At 43.5% G+C, this 17,770-nt stretch overlaps 1 protein-coding gene across 1 annotated transcript in view; it reads right to left on the bottom strand.

The window, feature by feature from the left end:
• Positions 1–17,770, bottom strand: part of TTC6 (tetratricopeptide repeat domain 6) — a 258,723-nt gene that overhangs the window by 47,719 nt on the left and 193,234 nt on the right. Inside the window, exons 26-27 of the mRNA XM_030213691.1 lie at positions 9,304–9,438; positions 6,071–6,220 (exon numbers count right to left, since the gene is read on the bottom strand). Of these exons, the coding sequence (XP_030069551.1) occupies positions 6,071–6,220; positions 9,304–9,438 (285 nt within the window). The remainder of the gene's footprint in view (positions 1–6,070; positions 6,221–9,303; positions 9,439–17,770) is intronic.

Genomic DNA, 17,770 nt, shown 5'->3' with positions numbered 1-17,770 from the left:
ACAAGCTTCCCAGCACATAAGACGCTCCCCCGCCTGATAGCGTGCTGCAATTGGCCCAGAGTGTCAACTTTTTTTTTTAAATATCGGTGGTGCTCTGTTCCAACTATGGGCCCGCCTCAAGGAACTTCTCCCAGATAAGCGGGGGAGAAGGCCAAGGCACACCACTCACCAAAGGAGAGCAGGAGGGGATAAAAGGAGGAGGAACCCAGAGACCGCAGTATACACTCCCAAAAGCGCAGGGGCCCAAGCCCGAGGCCAGATAGAGAATTTTTTTGGTATTTGTTTTTTTACCACTGCCTGTGTATTCTGTTTCTGGCACCCCTTAATTACTAATCTAACTTTTCTTATTAAATGGGGCCAAAAATGGCACACCAAACCAAAGAAGAGCAGGGCTACACAGACTCACCTACCTCTGCTGGAGAAATACTGAGCAGGTCAAGGTTGCACAGCCCCTTATACAGGTTAGTTCTCAGTCTCCCTCTGCTTGTAGGAGTGCATATTACCCACTTGTCAGGAATGGACTGGAGCAGACAATAAGGAATTATGTCTTACCTGATAATTTCCTTTACCAAACTAGTCCAGAATGAAGAGGTTGTGTCCAGCCACCAGCGGAAGGAGAGAGAGAACAAAATAGTCCCATAAGGGAGCAATACATCCATAGAATGCTCAGTATTATGAATAGCTAAGCAGTGGTACTGAAAATCATACATTGCATAGCCAGCAGGGTAGCCAGAATCATACTGTAATACCACCTTGTAGAGCCAAAGGAAGTAGTATAGCCAACAACCATTTATAGGAGATACAAGGCCATACTCAACTGAGAGACAGATATTTCACTGCCTCAGGAGCTGCTTGAGAATCAAAGCTGAAGTAGTGAAGCCTGGAAGAAACAATATATGGCAACAAATACAATTAGGGAGGGTTTCTGGACTAGTCTGGTAGGACTAAAGGAAAGAAAATGATCAGGTAAGACATAATTTTTCCTTCCAGTCCAGTGCTCCAATTCGGGAGGGACTAGACTTCTTAACAACAATTCAGGATCAATGTCCTAACTATAAGGAAAATTAAACCAAGGGCCAAGTCGAAAGTCTCATGAACAGACCATCGGAGGCAACCATGGAACCTGAAGGAAAGTAGCATCAGCAAGAAAGAACAAGATCCAGAAAAAGAAAACACAAAACCGTGCCACTTGACGGGCAAAGGTACTGCTGCTAAAAAGGATTTGTAGAAGACAATGCACCACAGAGACTCAGGACCACAGGCCTCTGGAAAAACAATCTCCAAGACAGAATTGTGAAGCTGCAATACAGGCTACCAGATCAAAAAGATTCATGGTACTGGTAACAACCAGCAAAAAAATAAAGAGAGCACAAGAAGTTACATAGCCACAGAGAAAGAAGGGCTGAGAGAAAACTGAAAGGACGGCCAGGCAATGAGCCTAAACTATAAGAGAAGATAAGAGGTCGCTTCTATTGGAAATGAAAAGATGACAGCCAAAGTTGCAGCTAATTAGAAAAAGGCTGTAGTCAGTGCTATAGGGTCAGATGCCCTAGGGCCTAGGCAGTGTAACCTCTAGAAGAAAATGTAGAAGTAATCATAGAAGTGGAGGTGTATTGATGCAGAAGGTATCAGGTACATTCAGTCCACTGCTATAACCTGAGCCAGTACACCAGGGGAACTGGTGGAATATGGTTGACCACTACCTGACATGCCAAGGTTAACCAATGGCCCCAGAGCTATTCTCAGAACATTCCTTTGAAATGGAGAATTGCACTCTTCTCGGCATAGAAGAAACCAGGGTCCACATTGAGAAATGGAGGCAAGTGCTGAATGCTGAGAAACAGTCAGGGTTGACTTTAAGAACTGTAGCCGCAAGTCTACATGCAAGTAGATGCTGTGTCCTACATCCAGAGCGGGTGCTGTGCATTACACCCAGAGCAGACAGTGCACTCCACATTGGGAGCAGGTGCTGTGGTCCACATCAAGAGCAGGCACGGTGCTCCACATCAAGAGCAGGCACCGTGCTCCACATCAAGAGGAGGCACCTTGATCTACTTCCAGAGCAGGTGCTGCGGTCTACATGTAGAACAGGAACTGTGCTCTAGACCCAAAGCAGGCGTTGCACTCTACAACCAGAGTACAAGTTCCGCTGCACATCTACAGCAGGAGCTCTGCTCTTCATCCAGAACAGGTTCTGTGCTGTAGCTGCAGAGATTATAAGTACATAAGTAATGCCACACTGGGAAAAGACCAAGGGTCCATCGAGCCCAGCATCCTGTCCACGACAGCGGCCAATCCAGGCCAAGAGCACCTGGCAAGCTTCCCAAATGTACTAACATTCTATACATGTTATTCCTGGAATTGTAGATTTTTCCCAGTCCATTTAGTAGTGGTTTATGGACTTGTCTTTTAGGAAACTATTGAACCCCTTTTTAAACTGTGCCAAACTAACCGCCTTCACCACGTTCTCCGGCAACGAATTCCAGAGTTTTATTATGTGTTGGGTGAAGAAACATTTTCTCTGATTTGTTTTAAATTTACTACACTCTAGTTTCATTGCATGCCCCCTAGTCCTAGTATTTTTGGGAAGTGTGAACAGACGCTTCACATCCACCAGTTCCACTCCACTCATTATTTTATATGTCTCTATCATGTCTCCCCTCAGCCGTCTCTTCTCCAAACTGAAAAGCCCTAGCCTCCCTTAGTCTTTCTTCATAGGGACGTCTTCCCAACCCCGCTATCATTTTAGTCGCCCTTCGCTGCACTTTTTCCAATTCTATTATATCTTTCTTGAGATGCGGCGACCAGAAGTGAACACAATACTCAAGGTGCGGTCGCACCATGGAGCAATACAACGGCATTATAACATCCTCACACCTGTTTTCCATACCTTTCCTAATAATACCCAACATTCTATTCGCTTTCCTAGCCGCAGCAGCACACTGAGCAGAAGGTTTCCGTGTATTATCGACGACGACACCCAGATCCCTTCCTTGGTCTGTAACTCCTAACGTGGAACCTTGCATGATGTAGCTATAATTTGGGTTCTTTTTTCCCACATGCATCACCTTGCACTTGCTCACATTAAACCTCATCTGCCATTTAGTCGCCCAGTCTCCCAGTCTCGTAAGGCCCTTCTGTAATTTTTCACAATCCTGTCGCGAGTTAATGACTTTGAATAACTTTGTGTCATCAGCAAATTTAATTACCTTGCTAGTTACTCCCATCTCTAAATCATTTATAAATATATTAAAAAGCAGCAATCCTAGCACAGACCCACAAGGAACCCCACTAGCTACCCTTCTCCATTTTGAATACTGCCCATTTAATCCCACTCTCTGTTTCCTATCCTTCAGCCAGTTTTTAATCCACAGTAGGGCATTTCCTCCTATCTCATGACCCTCCAATTTCCTCTGTAGCCTTTCATGAGATACCTTGTCAAACGCCTTTTGAAGATCCAGATACACAATATCAACTGGCTCCCCTTTGTCCACATGTTTGTTTACTCCTTCAAAGAATTGAAGTAAATTGGTGAGGCAAGATTACCCCACAGAAAAGCCGTGCTGACTTGGTCTCAGTAATCCATGTCCTTGGATGTGCTCTGTAATTTTGTTTTTAATAATAGCCTCTACCATTTCCCCCGGCACCGACGTCAGACTCAGTGGTCTATAATTTCCTGGATCTCCCCTGGAACCTTTTTTGAAAACTGGCGTTACATTGGCCACCCTCCAATCTTCCAGTACCACGCTCGATTTTAAGGATAAATTGCATATCACTAACAGTAGCTCCGCAAGCTCATTTTTTAGTTCTATCAGTACTAGGATGAATACCATCCGGTCCAGGAGATTTGCTACTCTTCAGTTTGCTGAACTGCCTCATTACATCCTCCAGGTTTACCGTGAAGTCAGTAAGTTTCTCCAACTCTTCCGCTTGATTATGATGTGACACATATGTAGAGACAGCATTGAGCTGCACCTCTTAAGATGTTGTTGCAGTCTACATTCAGATATGGAGCTGTGATTTACATTCAGAGGAGGAGCTGTGCTCTAAGACAAAGACAGAGCAGTGCAGAACATGTAAAGATGGAACAGGTGAGAAGATATAGAGATAGAGCTGAGCTCTACTTGCAGAGGCGGAGCTGTGCCCTATTTATACAGATGGAGCTGTGCTGCATATTCAGAGACAGAGCTGCGTTTCGTAATCAGAGATGGAGATGTGCCTCATAATCAAAGATGGGATAGAGCTGTGCTTCATACCCAGAGATGGAACTGTGGTTCATATGCAGCGATGGATCTCCGCTTCATATTCAGTGATGGAGCTGTGCTTCATATCCATAGACTGAACTGCAGCTCGTACTTCCAAGACAGAACCACGCTTCATATTCAGAGATAAATCAGAGCCCCAAGACAGCTGTGCTGACTAGCCAGAAATGGAAGTGAGGTTCAAATGCAGATATGGCAACGTGTTCCAACTTCAGAGAACAAATTTTGCTGCGTAGCTAGAAAATGCCACTGTCCTATGGACTATGAGGTGGTCGCCAGGACACGACCAAGAAGGCTGGAGGCAGAACCCAGCCCCAAAAGGCTAGAGGCAAAACCCAACTCCAAAAGGTTAGAGGCAGAACTCAGCCCAGAAATCTGGATGCAGGACCCAGCCCAGAAAACTGCTGGCATAACACAGCGTCAAAGGCTAGTGGCAGAACACAGCTTAGAAGTTTGGCAGCCCAACATAGCCTAGATGGCTGATGGCAGAAACACAGCCTGGGTGGCCCTAACCAGAACACAGCCAAAGAGGCTGTAGGCCAAAGACAGCCTAGGAAGCTGCAGCCAAATGGGGCTATATCCAAAATGTGGCTCAAGAGGCTGCAGCCATAACACAGCCCAGGATGCAGGAGATGAGGGACCCAGCGCCACCGAGTGTCATCTAGGTTCAGAATAGATCTTCAGGGAGGAATGAGAACAATTGTACCTGCAGACCCCCTGCTCAACTGTAACTAAGAACAAACTGCGACAGGAGCTCAAAGAGAAAATTCAAGAGAGAGCTGCACAAGCCATCTACCATCCACTAGGAGACAGAGAATACTGAGCATTCTTATGGGACAAATCATTTGGGACTATTTTGTTCTCTGTCTCCTCCTGTTGGTGGATGGACATATCCTATTCATTCTGGACTGGTCTGGTATGAACAAAAAGGAAAACAATTTCTCCATAATTCCTTATACAACTTAGATAAATCTCAAATACCAGCATTATAGATGTAATACTATAAACTGGCGCCTAGACGTACATGGCATAAGAGCATAAACGTTGACATACTGGGACAGACCAAAGGTCCATCAAGCCCAGTATCCTATTTCCAACAGTGGCCAATCCAGGTCACAAATACCTGGCTCTTGCATCATAAAATCAATAATTGGTAGTTACACACAAATGTGCACTAGGTGCTATTCTATAAGGCAGTGCCCAAGAGCTAAGGAAGAGAACTCTGCAGTAAATCACATCTTAAGGAAAGTGAACTCTATATACTAAACCACTTTGATCGTAACCACAGAAAGGCAATATATCAAATCCCATTCCCTTTCCATTCATTTACCAACCTCACAGTATGTTTTGTTTCAAAAGGATTTTTATAAAATAAATACACACAAAACTTTGGAAACAAAATGTATTGTCATATTGGCAAAATAAGGTTAGAAAAGTTCAATTTCCATGAAATGTGTTTAACTGCAGATACAACATCCTTGCTCAGCAGGGCACGTAATTGTAGGGGGGAAGCATATATATAAGGAAGCCATGGGTGTTTTCAAATGTTGTGTGTAAATTATAGAATACTGTCAGTTATGTGCATCATTTGGTGCTTGTATGCATGCACATTTACACATGCCATTGACATGGCGTAAATGGTCGCACCTAAATTTAGGCATGTCCATGTTGGCTTACACTAGTATTCTATAACAGCATTCTGATACACAGATGCATTTATAGAACTGGCGCCCAGCATTCAGTATCAGCTCACCTAAATAAAGGTGCCAGTTTATTAGAAGTGCCTCCTATATACGTGTAAACTATACCTGGAAGAAATTGGGATTAATTTCAAGTGTTTGATTGAAGTCAACAATGCACACATCCTGTTGGAGACGCATCCTGCACATCCCTCTTTGATAATATGCATCAGCGAAATCAGGAAGAATCTTAATAGCATCGGTGAACGCTACAATGGCCTAACAGAACACAAAGCATTAGAAAGATTTTCTCATAAATATGCAGGATCTCCAATTTTAATTTGAAATAGACATATTGCTCCATTGTGACTCTAAAAGTTAGCAAACTATGAAACGCCTTTTAATACAAAATATTAGATAAGACTATCTTTGAATTGACCATGACAGAAAACATAAAGACCATAACAAATAAATTAGCCAAACATAAAAACTTCAATATTCCAACATTCAACAGGAGCCCGGCGGTAGTTCCCACCCCCAGCGCACGCCATTTCCAGCTCTACAAAAATATTTTCTATCTTTGTAGTGCCAGTGCTTACCTGGTGGTAATCGCTGCCTGGTTACCACTGGGTTAGCATGGGAGCCCTTACCGCCACCTCAATGGGTGGTGGTAAGTGCTCTCCCCCCCCCCCCCCCCCCCCGAAATGGCCATGCGCTAAGTGGTTCACTTACCGCACTGCCATGTAAAAAAAAAAGGAGACAGCCTTTTACACACACTGACACTAGTGTAGGCCCCATTTTAATGCAACTTAGTAAAAGGACCCCTAAGCAAGTTGTGCACTAAAGTTATAGAACACTGCTTAATGACCAACTAGCACTTATGCACATACTATTATAGTCATGCAAATAAGAGCCAGTATTCTATAACTTATGCATGTGTAACTTATGTATGTACTCAACATGTAAAGGTAGGCCCCCAAGTTATAAAATAAGGGAGTATTCGGACAGTGTCTCTAAATATCCTGGTTAGCAGTGTTTATCCAGATAGCTGGTGCTGTTATCCAGGTAGGTGCTTTTAAATATTGGACTGTAATTAATTTATAAGGCAATTTTCTTACTGCCCATGTTGTCACAATTCTGTGAAGTCTTTTTACCCATAGATTTTGCAGCAAATTTAAAAGTGAAAGTATATGTGTATCTCACTTTGAATATTGCCTAAGAAAAAAAAAATACACACAGCCAGTGGTGTGCTGGGAAATTTTTAACAATGGGCTCTCCAGGTGTAGCCAGGCTTGCAATCTGGGGGAGGAGCCCGGGGGGGGGGGGGGAGGACTAGGGGGGCAATGCATTCTCCCTCCTCTCCCCTGTGCGGGCACACTAGGCATACCTTTGTTAGCAGGGATGCCGAGCCCCACCAACAAAATAAATTGACTACTGACACTCACTGCTGCTTGTTTCTGGCTCTGAGGAACATGCCACAATTCTTACACATACTTGTATGAGAAGTCCTGGCATGCTGCTCAGAGCCAGAAACAAGCAGTGGAGAACAGAGGCAGTCCATTTATTTGGTTGGCGGGGCTCGGTATCCCTGCCAGCAAAGGTAAAGGAGTTCAGAGATGCCAAAGGAGGCCCTTCTCAAAGTTGGAGATTTAAGGCCAATGAGTGAGGTTTTTGTTATGGGCCCCAGCACATTCCAAAAACTGACATATTCTATTATAAATAGAAAATAAAATTCTTTTTCTACCTTTGTTGTCTGGTCATTTTATTTTTCTTACTGTGTTCATCCCAGTCTCTGGTTTCTGCTTTCCTCTTCCTTCTGTTTTGCCAGAGTCTCCTTGTCCATTTGTCACTTCCTTTCTCTTCATGTCCACCATCCATCTTCTCTCTGCATCCCTGTCTATCTGACCCAGCATCACCCCTGACTTCCCGCCATGTTGAGCATCTCCAATCTCTGTGTCCCTATTCTTGTCCTGCCCAACTTAACTCTTTTGAGTCCCTATGCCCCCCCCCCCACCACCACATGTCAGCATCTCTCCCTCTCTCTTTCCTCCTCTTGCCCCCTACCCCCCTACCCAAGGGTCCAGCAAGTGTTCCTCTCTCTTCTCTAGCTCCTGTTCTGTCTTCCCTTTGGGAGCCGGTTGTTGAAGTAGCTACTATAACAACTGGCTCCCAAAATTCTTAAAAAGCTAACAAATGGTTCTCACAAGCCAGTGTGAGTCAGCTCCAGCACACCCCTGCACACAGTGATTTATACCTGCTTTTGCTGTGAGTATTTTTTCCAACTAAAACATATGAGTTTTTGAAATACAAAGCTATGTGCACTGTTGCAACCCCTATTCCTGGAACATCTCTGCTCAGTGCAAGTAAAAGTATTTTTTTTTTTAGGTAAAGCATTGTCTTAAGACAGTGAGATCTGGAGACAAACGATCCAAGGTAGAAGAATCTGACATGTGAACCTTTTTATTTACATATTTACTTATTCATTCTTATATCCCACATTATCCAAAAACAAGTTTTGGTTCAATGTGGCTTAAATTAAACAATGAAATTAAAATTATATAATTAAGCAATTACAAGAACTTTGACAAAGGTATCAATTCCCACATTACTCAACTCTAACGTTATACGAATCCCTAATGTGACAGTGCTACATGAACTCTATCCTATCACAACATTACCTTGTATTTGTTCACCGGAGACTTCAAAGCCTCTCCGGTACTATGTAAGCCACATTGAGCCTGCAAATAGGTGGGAGAATGTGGGATACAAATGTAACAAATATATAAATTAATTTAACTATAAAATTTCTTGAAAAGATAGGTCTTTAGTTCTTTCCAGAAATGCAGGTAATTAGTAATACTTCTTGTTTCCAATGGGAATTAAATTCCACCATTTGGAACCCTGACAACTGAATCCAGAAGTGTGGACAGACTGTATATAGGGAGGTAAAGAAGTTCTTTAACCCCTCAACTCAATTGCTAAGTTTGGCTGTAATCACATCCAAAGAAAATGGTAATAAATTTGAAGTAGATTTGCAACTACCAGCAATGAACGTACATTATGTTCTCCAGAACCTCCAACTCAATCTGACGGTGAAGCATCAGGTAAGCATCATTATAGTTTATTAATTTGATATACCACCTCTTTCGAGCATGAGTTGAGGCAGTTTACATACAGGTACTTGCACTGTCCCTAATGGGACAGTTTCCTATACTTTTTTCACATGAGAACTACAGATAATTGTTTCCATACTGCGTCCACCCAGAAAAAAAAGTGGAAATAATTTTAACATCACTCATATGCACTGCTTAGCAGATATAGTAAACATACTGAGCAATAATGGTTACACATATTATGCTTACCTTGAACAAACTGACTTCTTCCATATAACAAAGACCCAAGAAATAAAATATTTCTGCTGCCTCTGTTGAAGAAGAGTTGTTGGGCTTTAAAGGATGCAGCATGTTCAAGGCACTTTTAAAACTTTCTATAGCTTCCTGTAGTCGTAAAAGAGATATATTTTCATCAGTAATGTGCATGAATGCAGGTAAATGGGAGAAGCAAAAGGGGTTAGATACAGGATAAATAAGGGTTGAATGCTGTGGGAATGAGGAAGGTAATGCTGTCTCTTTACACTCCCCTGAATATACTTTACTGAAGTCCGTGATGAAAGCCTTGAATGTCTAGCACTATTTACTCCTAAGGGTCTGCCTTTCCTCATGTACTAGGTTGCAAGACAGCTGAAGGTCGAGCAAATAGAGCAGGAGGATGTGTGGACAAAGTCTGTGGTAATAGGAAGATGAAAAGGCCACAGATGGTGTTGTCAAGGAGAGGGCAAAGGTAGTGATAGTAACTGTATGTGAGAGACAGGGATGATGTGGGGGATGGAAAGTTTGAGAGAAAGAGGTAGATGCACACACAGGTACAGTGGGTTATGGGAATTAGGGTCAGTATGCAAGATACATAAGGGATGATGTCCATATTACAACATAATTGTTTGCTTTGTGTCTGATGAGGGAGCGTGAATGTAGAGAGTCAAGAGAGAATGCAATAGGATGATTGTGGATAAAAGTGAATCAAAGAGGAGGTGGGGAAACAAGAGGTCAAAGAATCAGACATAGGGAGTGGGAGAACTTGAGAGTGGTGAGTGAATTGAAATGGCTAAAAAGGAATGAGAGCAAGAGGAGGGAGAAGGAGTCGGTGCAGGGATGATGGATAAAGGTACCTAAGTCAGAGGGGGTGACTGTCAGGAAAAAGAAAATGAGCCAGATAGCAGGAGAAGGATAGAGGGAACAACTCAGTGAACCTTGGGGAGGTGAAATGTTGGGGACAGAGAGAACTGGAGGATGAGAAATAGTGAAAGAAATGAGAAGCAAAGGGGTGGGGAAAGATCAGATGTGAGTAGATAAAACGAGTCAAAAGATGGTTAGAATAGAGGCAGAGAAGAGGGAAATGGAGACAAATGAGGGGAAGGTATGGAATTATGTCAGAGAATGAGATAGGGAAAGAAGTAATAGAAACAGAAGAAAAACAAAATGGAAAGAATACCATGGAAAAAGACAAGAAGAATGGACATCAAGAAAGCAGAAAATACACACGGAAACATGCAATTAAATAAAACTGCAAGGCAACAAGAATATCAGAGACGTGGATCAGCAGGGCTTAAAGAGTGTACCAACTGCATGCATATAATCTGTCCAATGAATATTCAGCCCACAGCAGTCAGAGTTCTTTTAAATGCTGTTAGAAATATACTGGCTGATATTCAAAGTGATTTAAGAGGACAGGAGAGGCTCCTGCCCGCTTAAATCGCCTGTTACTGCCTACCCCCGATATTCAGCGGCACTAAAGCCAAAAAAAGTGAGGTCAGGAGTGGTACAAGGGGTGGTGATAGGGAAGAGCCTGGGGTTATGCAGATGCCAACAGTATTCAATGCCAGCACCTGCATAGCTAAGAGGCCTAATTTAGGACATCTCAAAAGTTGTCCTAAATTAGGCCGCTTAGCTATGCAGGTGCTGGCACTCAATGTAGGCTGGCACCTGCATTATCTTTCTTAGCTTAGAAAAAGTCCCTGATTCCCTCTCTAGCCCCTTGACAAAGCCCTCCTGCTTCCCACCCCCTCCTCCCAGCCTGCACTATGAAGAAGACCCCCTCCAGAACAGACCTGCACCCCCACCATCTAGGTAAGCCTCCTGGACCTACCTTTGCTGCCTGGTGGTTCAGTGGGAGGATTGGGGGCATGAGTAAAGCCCCCTCTTTCTGCTCCTTGTGGCTGCCATTACCAAAAGGCTGCTATGAGCTGCTCATTGCAGCAGTCATTTGGTACTGTAAGCCCCAATGGGCAGGAGTGAGGGGGCTTTGCTCCTGCCCCAAACACTCCCACTGGACCACCAGGGAGCAAAGGTAGGACCGAGATACCTAGACTACTATGGGGGGGGGGGGGAGTTCTTTCCTGGGGGAGTTCATGGTATGGGCTGAGAGAAGGGGTGGGAAGCAGAAGGGCTGGGAGGGGGAATTGGGGACTTTTTTTTTTTTTAGAAGTCTTTTATTCAATTCCAACAATTACAAGGAGACCCAAACATGAGCAAATGTAGTGTACATCAAAGAACACAACACATCCCACCATAATGCAAGGAAAAACATGGTCAAGCCCGGAAAAGACGAATGAATACAAAGCACTAAACTTCTAAACATTTTTTAAGTTTTACATGACGAGAAAATGAATCCCCCCCTAACCCACCCCCCCCCCCCCCCCCCAACAGTCCATAGAACAGGCCAGAAGTCCAGGTTCCAAGGAACAAAAACAGCTCCAATAAAAAAGAGACAACATACTAGACCTCCCGCTATAACTAAAAGACTACACTACAAAACGATAATTGGACCAAACTACAAAGACACACACAAACTCTTCTACCTTGTGAACAAATTGCTAGACACCACACCAATTACAAACAGCAGCAAAGACATACCAAGTGTTGACAACCTCGCGGAATACTTCAAAGAGAAAATTATACAACTATGACTTAAAATACCCACCAGCCCTACTGAATACGCCACACTCCTCGACTGTCTAGACCCAGCAGACGGAATATACCCAGCAGACAGAACCTGGACCGAATTCGAACTACTATCAGAAGACCACATATCTGAAACACTCAAAAGATTCGCCAAATCCTACTGCAAACTAGACATATGCCCAAACAACCTCATGAAATCAGCCCCTCAACAATTCATAACAGACCTAACGAACCATGTAAACTCCATGATACAAAACGGACTTTTCCCCAAAAGAAAAAGGAAAAATTTTACTTACCCCAATACCCAAAGACGCAAAGAAAAATGCAAGTGAAATAACTAATTACAGACCAGTAAGCATCCATACCACTAATAACCGAAGGGATGGTAACAAAACAACTTACAAACTACCTAGACAAGTTCTCAATACTGCATGATGCCCAATCAGGATTCCGATCGAATCACAGCACCGAAACAGTACTAATTACATTAATGACTAAATTTAAACAAATGATTGCAACCGGCAACAATATACTCCTCCTACAATTTGACATGTCAAGTACCTTTGATATGGTTGACCACGGAATCCTACTACATATACTTGAATACTTTGGCATCGGAGGCAAATGTCCTAAACTGGTTCAAGGGGTTCCTAACCCTGCGCTCCTACCAGGTTACATCAAATTCAACTACATCTGCAGCATGGACACCAGAATGTGGAGTACCGCAAGGATCACCCCTATCACCAACCATTTTCAACCTAAAGATGATTCCCTTGGCAAAACTTTTATCAAGCCATAACCTCAACCCATATATATACGCCGACGATGTAACAATATATATCCCTTTCAAACAAGACATTAAAGAAATCTTCAACGAAATCAACCAAAGCTTACACATCATGAACACCTGGACAGATGCATTTCGATTGAAACTGAATGCAGAAAAAACTCAATGCCTGATACTCACCTCCCAATACAACACGAATGAATTCACTGCTATACACACACCAAAACTAAATCTTCCTATTTCAGATACTCTAAAAATCCTTGGAGTTACTGTTGACCGCCACCTAACACTCGAAACTCACGCAAACAACACAACCAAAAAGATGTTCTACAGCATGTGGAAACTGAAAAGAATAAGACCATTCTTTCCAAGATCCGTCTTCCGCAGCCTAGTGCAATCACTCGTACTCAGCCATCTGGATTACTGCAACTTCCTGTACGCAGGTTGTAAAGAGCAAATACTGAGGAAACTTCAAACAGCCCAGAACACAGCTGCCAGACTCATCTTCGGGAAACCAAAATACGAAAGTGCGAAACCCTTACGAGAGAAGCTACACTGGCTCCCACTCAAGGAACGAATCACTTTTAAAGTATGCACACTAGTTCACAAAATTATTCACGGTGAAGCCCCAGCCTACATGTCTGACTTAATAGACTTACCACCCAGAAACGCTAAAAGATCATCCCAAACTTTCCTTAACCTCCACTTCCCAAATTGCAAAGGCATAAAATACAAAGTGCTACACGCATCAACCTTCTCTTATATGAGCACGCAATTCTGGAATAAACTACCACGCAACCTGAAGACGACTTACGAGCTGACCGACTTCCGCAAATCATTGAAGACTTATCTCTTCGAAAAAATCTATCGAAAGGATTAAAACACATGAAGCCCACGCATACTGTTAATACTGCATCAATACATACTCATTTATACTCTTATCCCCCGAAATTCTAACACAGTCAAACCTTAATCTACAGGTAAAAATGTTATAACCAAACGTTCTCTAGCTATTGTTCTGTAATCCTATCAGTATCCGTTGTTCTTCCACTATTCCATTGTTCTGTTCCATTATTCTATTCCCCTTGCGATACGTAGACTTTGTTTTCACTTTACTCCTCACAATGTAACCAAAATCGAGTTGTAACAAATTGTACTTCCATCAATACAATGTATTGTAAGCCACACTGAACCCGCAAATAGGTGGGATATAAATGCAATAAATAATAATAATAACTCTCCTCTCCAACCACCCACTACTAAACCACCCCCACAATTTATCTCTTTATTTATTCATTCATTCATTCATGGCATTTATACCCCACATTAACCCGAAATAGACAAGTTCAAGGCTTAGAAACAAACAATAAAGTGAATAAAACGTAATAATGTACAGAATTTAACACAAATAACTTCAAGAATTAAAATTAATACATGTGCAGTAAATAACCATGTATTTAGACTATCTCAAGAACAAACAAATAGGTGGCTAGGTGAGAGCATAATTAGGCAGGACAAGATGGGAAATGAGATTAAGAAAAGGGTGTGGGTAAAATTCAAATAGAGTTCTTTGTATTCAGAAAGGCCAGACTGAAGAAATGTGTTTTTAGAAGACTTCTAAAAGTTAGGTAATCATCTGTAAACTTGATTGAGTTAGGAAGAGAATTGCAAATTTTGGTGCCTTGATAGGAGAAATTAGCAGAGTGATTGTTTTATATATCACACTAGTAAAAAAAGGCCCGTTTCCGAAACAAATGAAACGGGTGCTAGCAAGGTTGTCCTCAGTGTATCTTTGAGAGAGTGTGTGAGAGAGAGTGAATGTGCGAGTGTGTGTGTGACAGTGAGAGAGTGGTAATGGGTGTGAGTGTGTGTGTGAGAATGAGAGTATGTGCCAGGTTTCCCCACCCCTCCCCCTCCCCCTCCTCTCTCCCCTCCCCCCTTCTCTCTCCCCTCCTATTTTCCTTCCCCTACCCTTCCCCCCCTCCCAGTTCCAGGGTCGGTCCCCCCTCCCTCCCTCCCTCCCTCCGTTCCTTCCTTTTTCCCAGTTGCAGGGTCCCCCCCCCCTCCCTGTTTCCCAGTTGCAGGGTCTGTCTGTGTCCCCCCTCCTTTTGTCCTGCACGTTTTAAGGCACTGTCTATCCTGTTGAAACAGCTTTACATTGGTTTTAGATGGAACAACATTTTAAAAACGACAATGTGAAGCAGTAGCTCCTAGGTTAGCTTGTGTTTGGGTATATAGGAATGACGGCTTTGTAGGGTAGTGGAAACAGAGATTAACCAACTGTCTTCCTTGCTTACCGTATACTTGCTTTGCTTAGTTCCACTGAGGTTGTACTGGGGCGGGACAGGAGTTGGATGTGTGGAGTTTTGCTGCGGCACAGTACTTAGACTATGGGGGGTTTTACGGTCGTCTTTGGGTTTTTGCTGTCGGTGGTGGGGTGGGGGCGATGTAGGCAGATCTCTGAGCTTTTGCTGCTGACCAGAGACAGAAAGAAAGAACGTTGCCAGATGGGGCGGGCCAAGGGAGGAGCAAAGGACAGCCCCGCCCCTGTCTCCCCGGTGTCCGCGGGCTGCTGCTACTGGTGCTCCAGTCTCCCCGGTAACCGTCTCCCGGGACAGGTCCTGCAGCATCTAATAGGTTTGTTTGCTTTGTTTGAACGGGGTTGACGGCAGCGCTGCAGTTGGAGCCGCAGCTATTTGCCTCCCTCCTCTTTAGTTTCGAGCGATTCCTAGGCTGGGGGAGGAGTAGGGAAACACGCTCCGTGTGTTTCCTTACTCCTCCGCCTGCCTGGGTCGTTGTTTTCTCTTGTCTGGGTCGGCGTTTTTTGTTGTGCTTCGGGCTGCTCCTCCCCCTTTCTGGGTCGCTGTTTGTTGCTGGCTGGGTCACGGTTTGTAGGTGTGTGTTTGGCTGCTCCTCCCCCTGCCTTGGTCACTGTGGTTTTTTGTAGGCGGTTATTGTTCGCGGGTGGTTCGGGAGGTTGGCCCACCGGGGGGGGGGGGGGGGGGGGGGGGGGGGGAGGGGGTCTCTGTGGGTTTTTCGTAGGCAGGGAGAGTGATAGGTCCGAGATGCATGTGATCGGATTCGTTCAGTGTTAGAGCTCCACCCTCAACGTCATCACGTTGTGACGCGAGGGCGGGGCAGACACACTGTGATATTATTGCTTCAGCTTTAGAACGTTGGAAACAAATTTCTGAGGCTTCATTAGAACGTTGGAGGTGCGTTTTATATAGAGAGATTCTTACAGATAGGGAAATATAAGACAAGATATTCTCCAGATGATGAAGCTACATTCTCTGCAGGCAGTTAATAGCTTTGATTGGAAAGGAAAATGAGGGATGAACATTCCTTTGACTGGATATCAGTGGAGGGGATAATATCTGGAGGGGGTGAGGTTCAGTGAGGGTTTAGTAAGTTTTATGACCTTCGCATGTGTTGTTTACAGTTATGTAATGTTATGTAAACTGTGATGAGTGCAGGTTCAGAGTAAGAGTACACAAGTCTGATATATACAAACACACTGGCTGATATTCAAAGCAATTTAACCAGGCAGGACAGACTTCTTGCCTGGTTAAATCGCTTGTGGATGAAGTGCTGATCTTCAGTGGCTGCTGAATTATCACCACAAACCACCCCTGCACTGTCCAATAAGTGCCAGGACAGTCCATGGGTGGAGCTTGGGCACAACCTGACAGGAGCCAGTACTTAGCCGGTTTGCAGCGATATTCAGACCGTTAACCGGTTAAGTAAGCAGCTAAAGTTAGGATCACAAAAAAGCGGTTTTACGTTAACTGGACACTAGTCTGAATATTGTCCAGTGCCCAGGGAAGTTTTCAGATACCAGCATCAGGACTTCTGGATCCCACCCCCACTTCCCCTGCGAAGAAAACCAAGACCAATTTTGAATCTCCCTGGTGGTCTAGGTTTATATGAGCAGGAAAAATGTCCACTTGCTCCTGCCCATTGAGAGTCTGGCCTCAATGGAGCTGCTACAAGTACCTCGAGACTGCCGCTAGGAGTTGCAGCGGCCATTTTGTGGCCAGATTCATAAACGGCAAGAGCAAGTGGATATTGCTCCTGCCCATACAACCCCCTCCCCCCCAGACCACCAGGGAGATTCCAAGTAGCCTGGAAGGGGGCCTATGGGAGGTGGGGAATCAGGCTAGGGCCTGATTTTTCTTCAGGTGGGAGAGACCAATCAGAACATTTACTTATCCTTATGCGGGTCTTTGCTGAATATCAGCAAGGTCCCACATAAGCTCCCATGGCCAGTACTTTTGCAATTAGTTCTGGATATTCAGTGTTGGACATGGCTCAACACTGAATATCTGGGGCTAATTCTGCCCGCAGCAATCAGCATTTTAAATAACACTGTCAACTTGGGCTGAATATTGACAGGACAGATTATATGATTGCACTTGGTACACGCTTTAAACACTGCTGGCTTATTTCCCTAATATTCTTGAAAAAATAGATAATGCAACACAGAACAATTTTATTTTGAAAAATAAAAACCTGACCAGTCCCACCTGATATCCAATTATATTGCTGCATGAGAAATAAAATAAAAAGTTAAAATGGAGAAGACCAGAAGAAAATCTGCACTGATTCAATCTGATGTTGAAAAAGCATCCATTGGGCACCATCAAAAAGAAGAAACTGGAAGTGTCCCACTTCATGCTAATGAACTGGGTTCAATCCATACATAAAAATGAAGGTGGTTCTGGAAAGCTTTATGGTTGAATTGTATCAATATTGTTAATTCTAATGTTGTATTACCACGTGGTGTTCAAAATATTCTGCTTCAAACAACTGCAGCTGGTTATAAATCACAGTTATTTATTTATTCATTCTTACTTTTATTAAGAGGACCTCAAATCTTCCCAGCTTGGCTGTTCTATTCAGAACTCATTTGCATGATATTTTCTTACATGCGCTCAAGCTGTTTTCTGAAAGTATTTATTATCACTGGTCCTGTATATACTATCAAAATCTTTCAGAGGTCAGGTTTCTTAGGTCACTGAAAAA

Source organism: Microcaecilia unicolor, chromosome 9 (genome assembly GCF_901765095.1).
Source record: "Microcaecilia unicolor chromosome 9, aMicUni1.1, whole genome shotgun sequence".
Taxonomy (NCBI): Eukaryota; Metazoa; Chordata; class Amphibia; order Gymnophiona; family Siphonopidae; genus Microcaecilia; species Microcaecilia unicolor.
The sequence above is the reverse complement of the archived record's forward strand: the minus strand, read 5'-3'. Positions and strand labels throughout refer to the sequence as shown.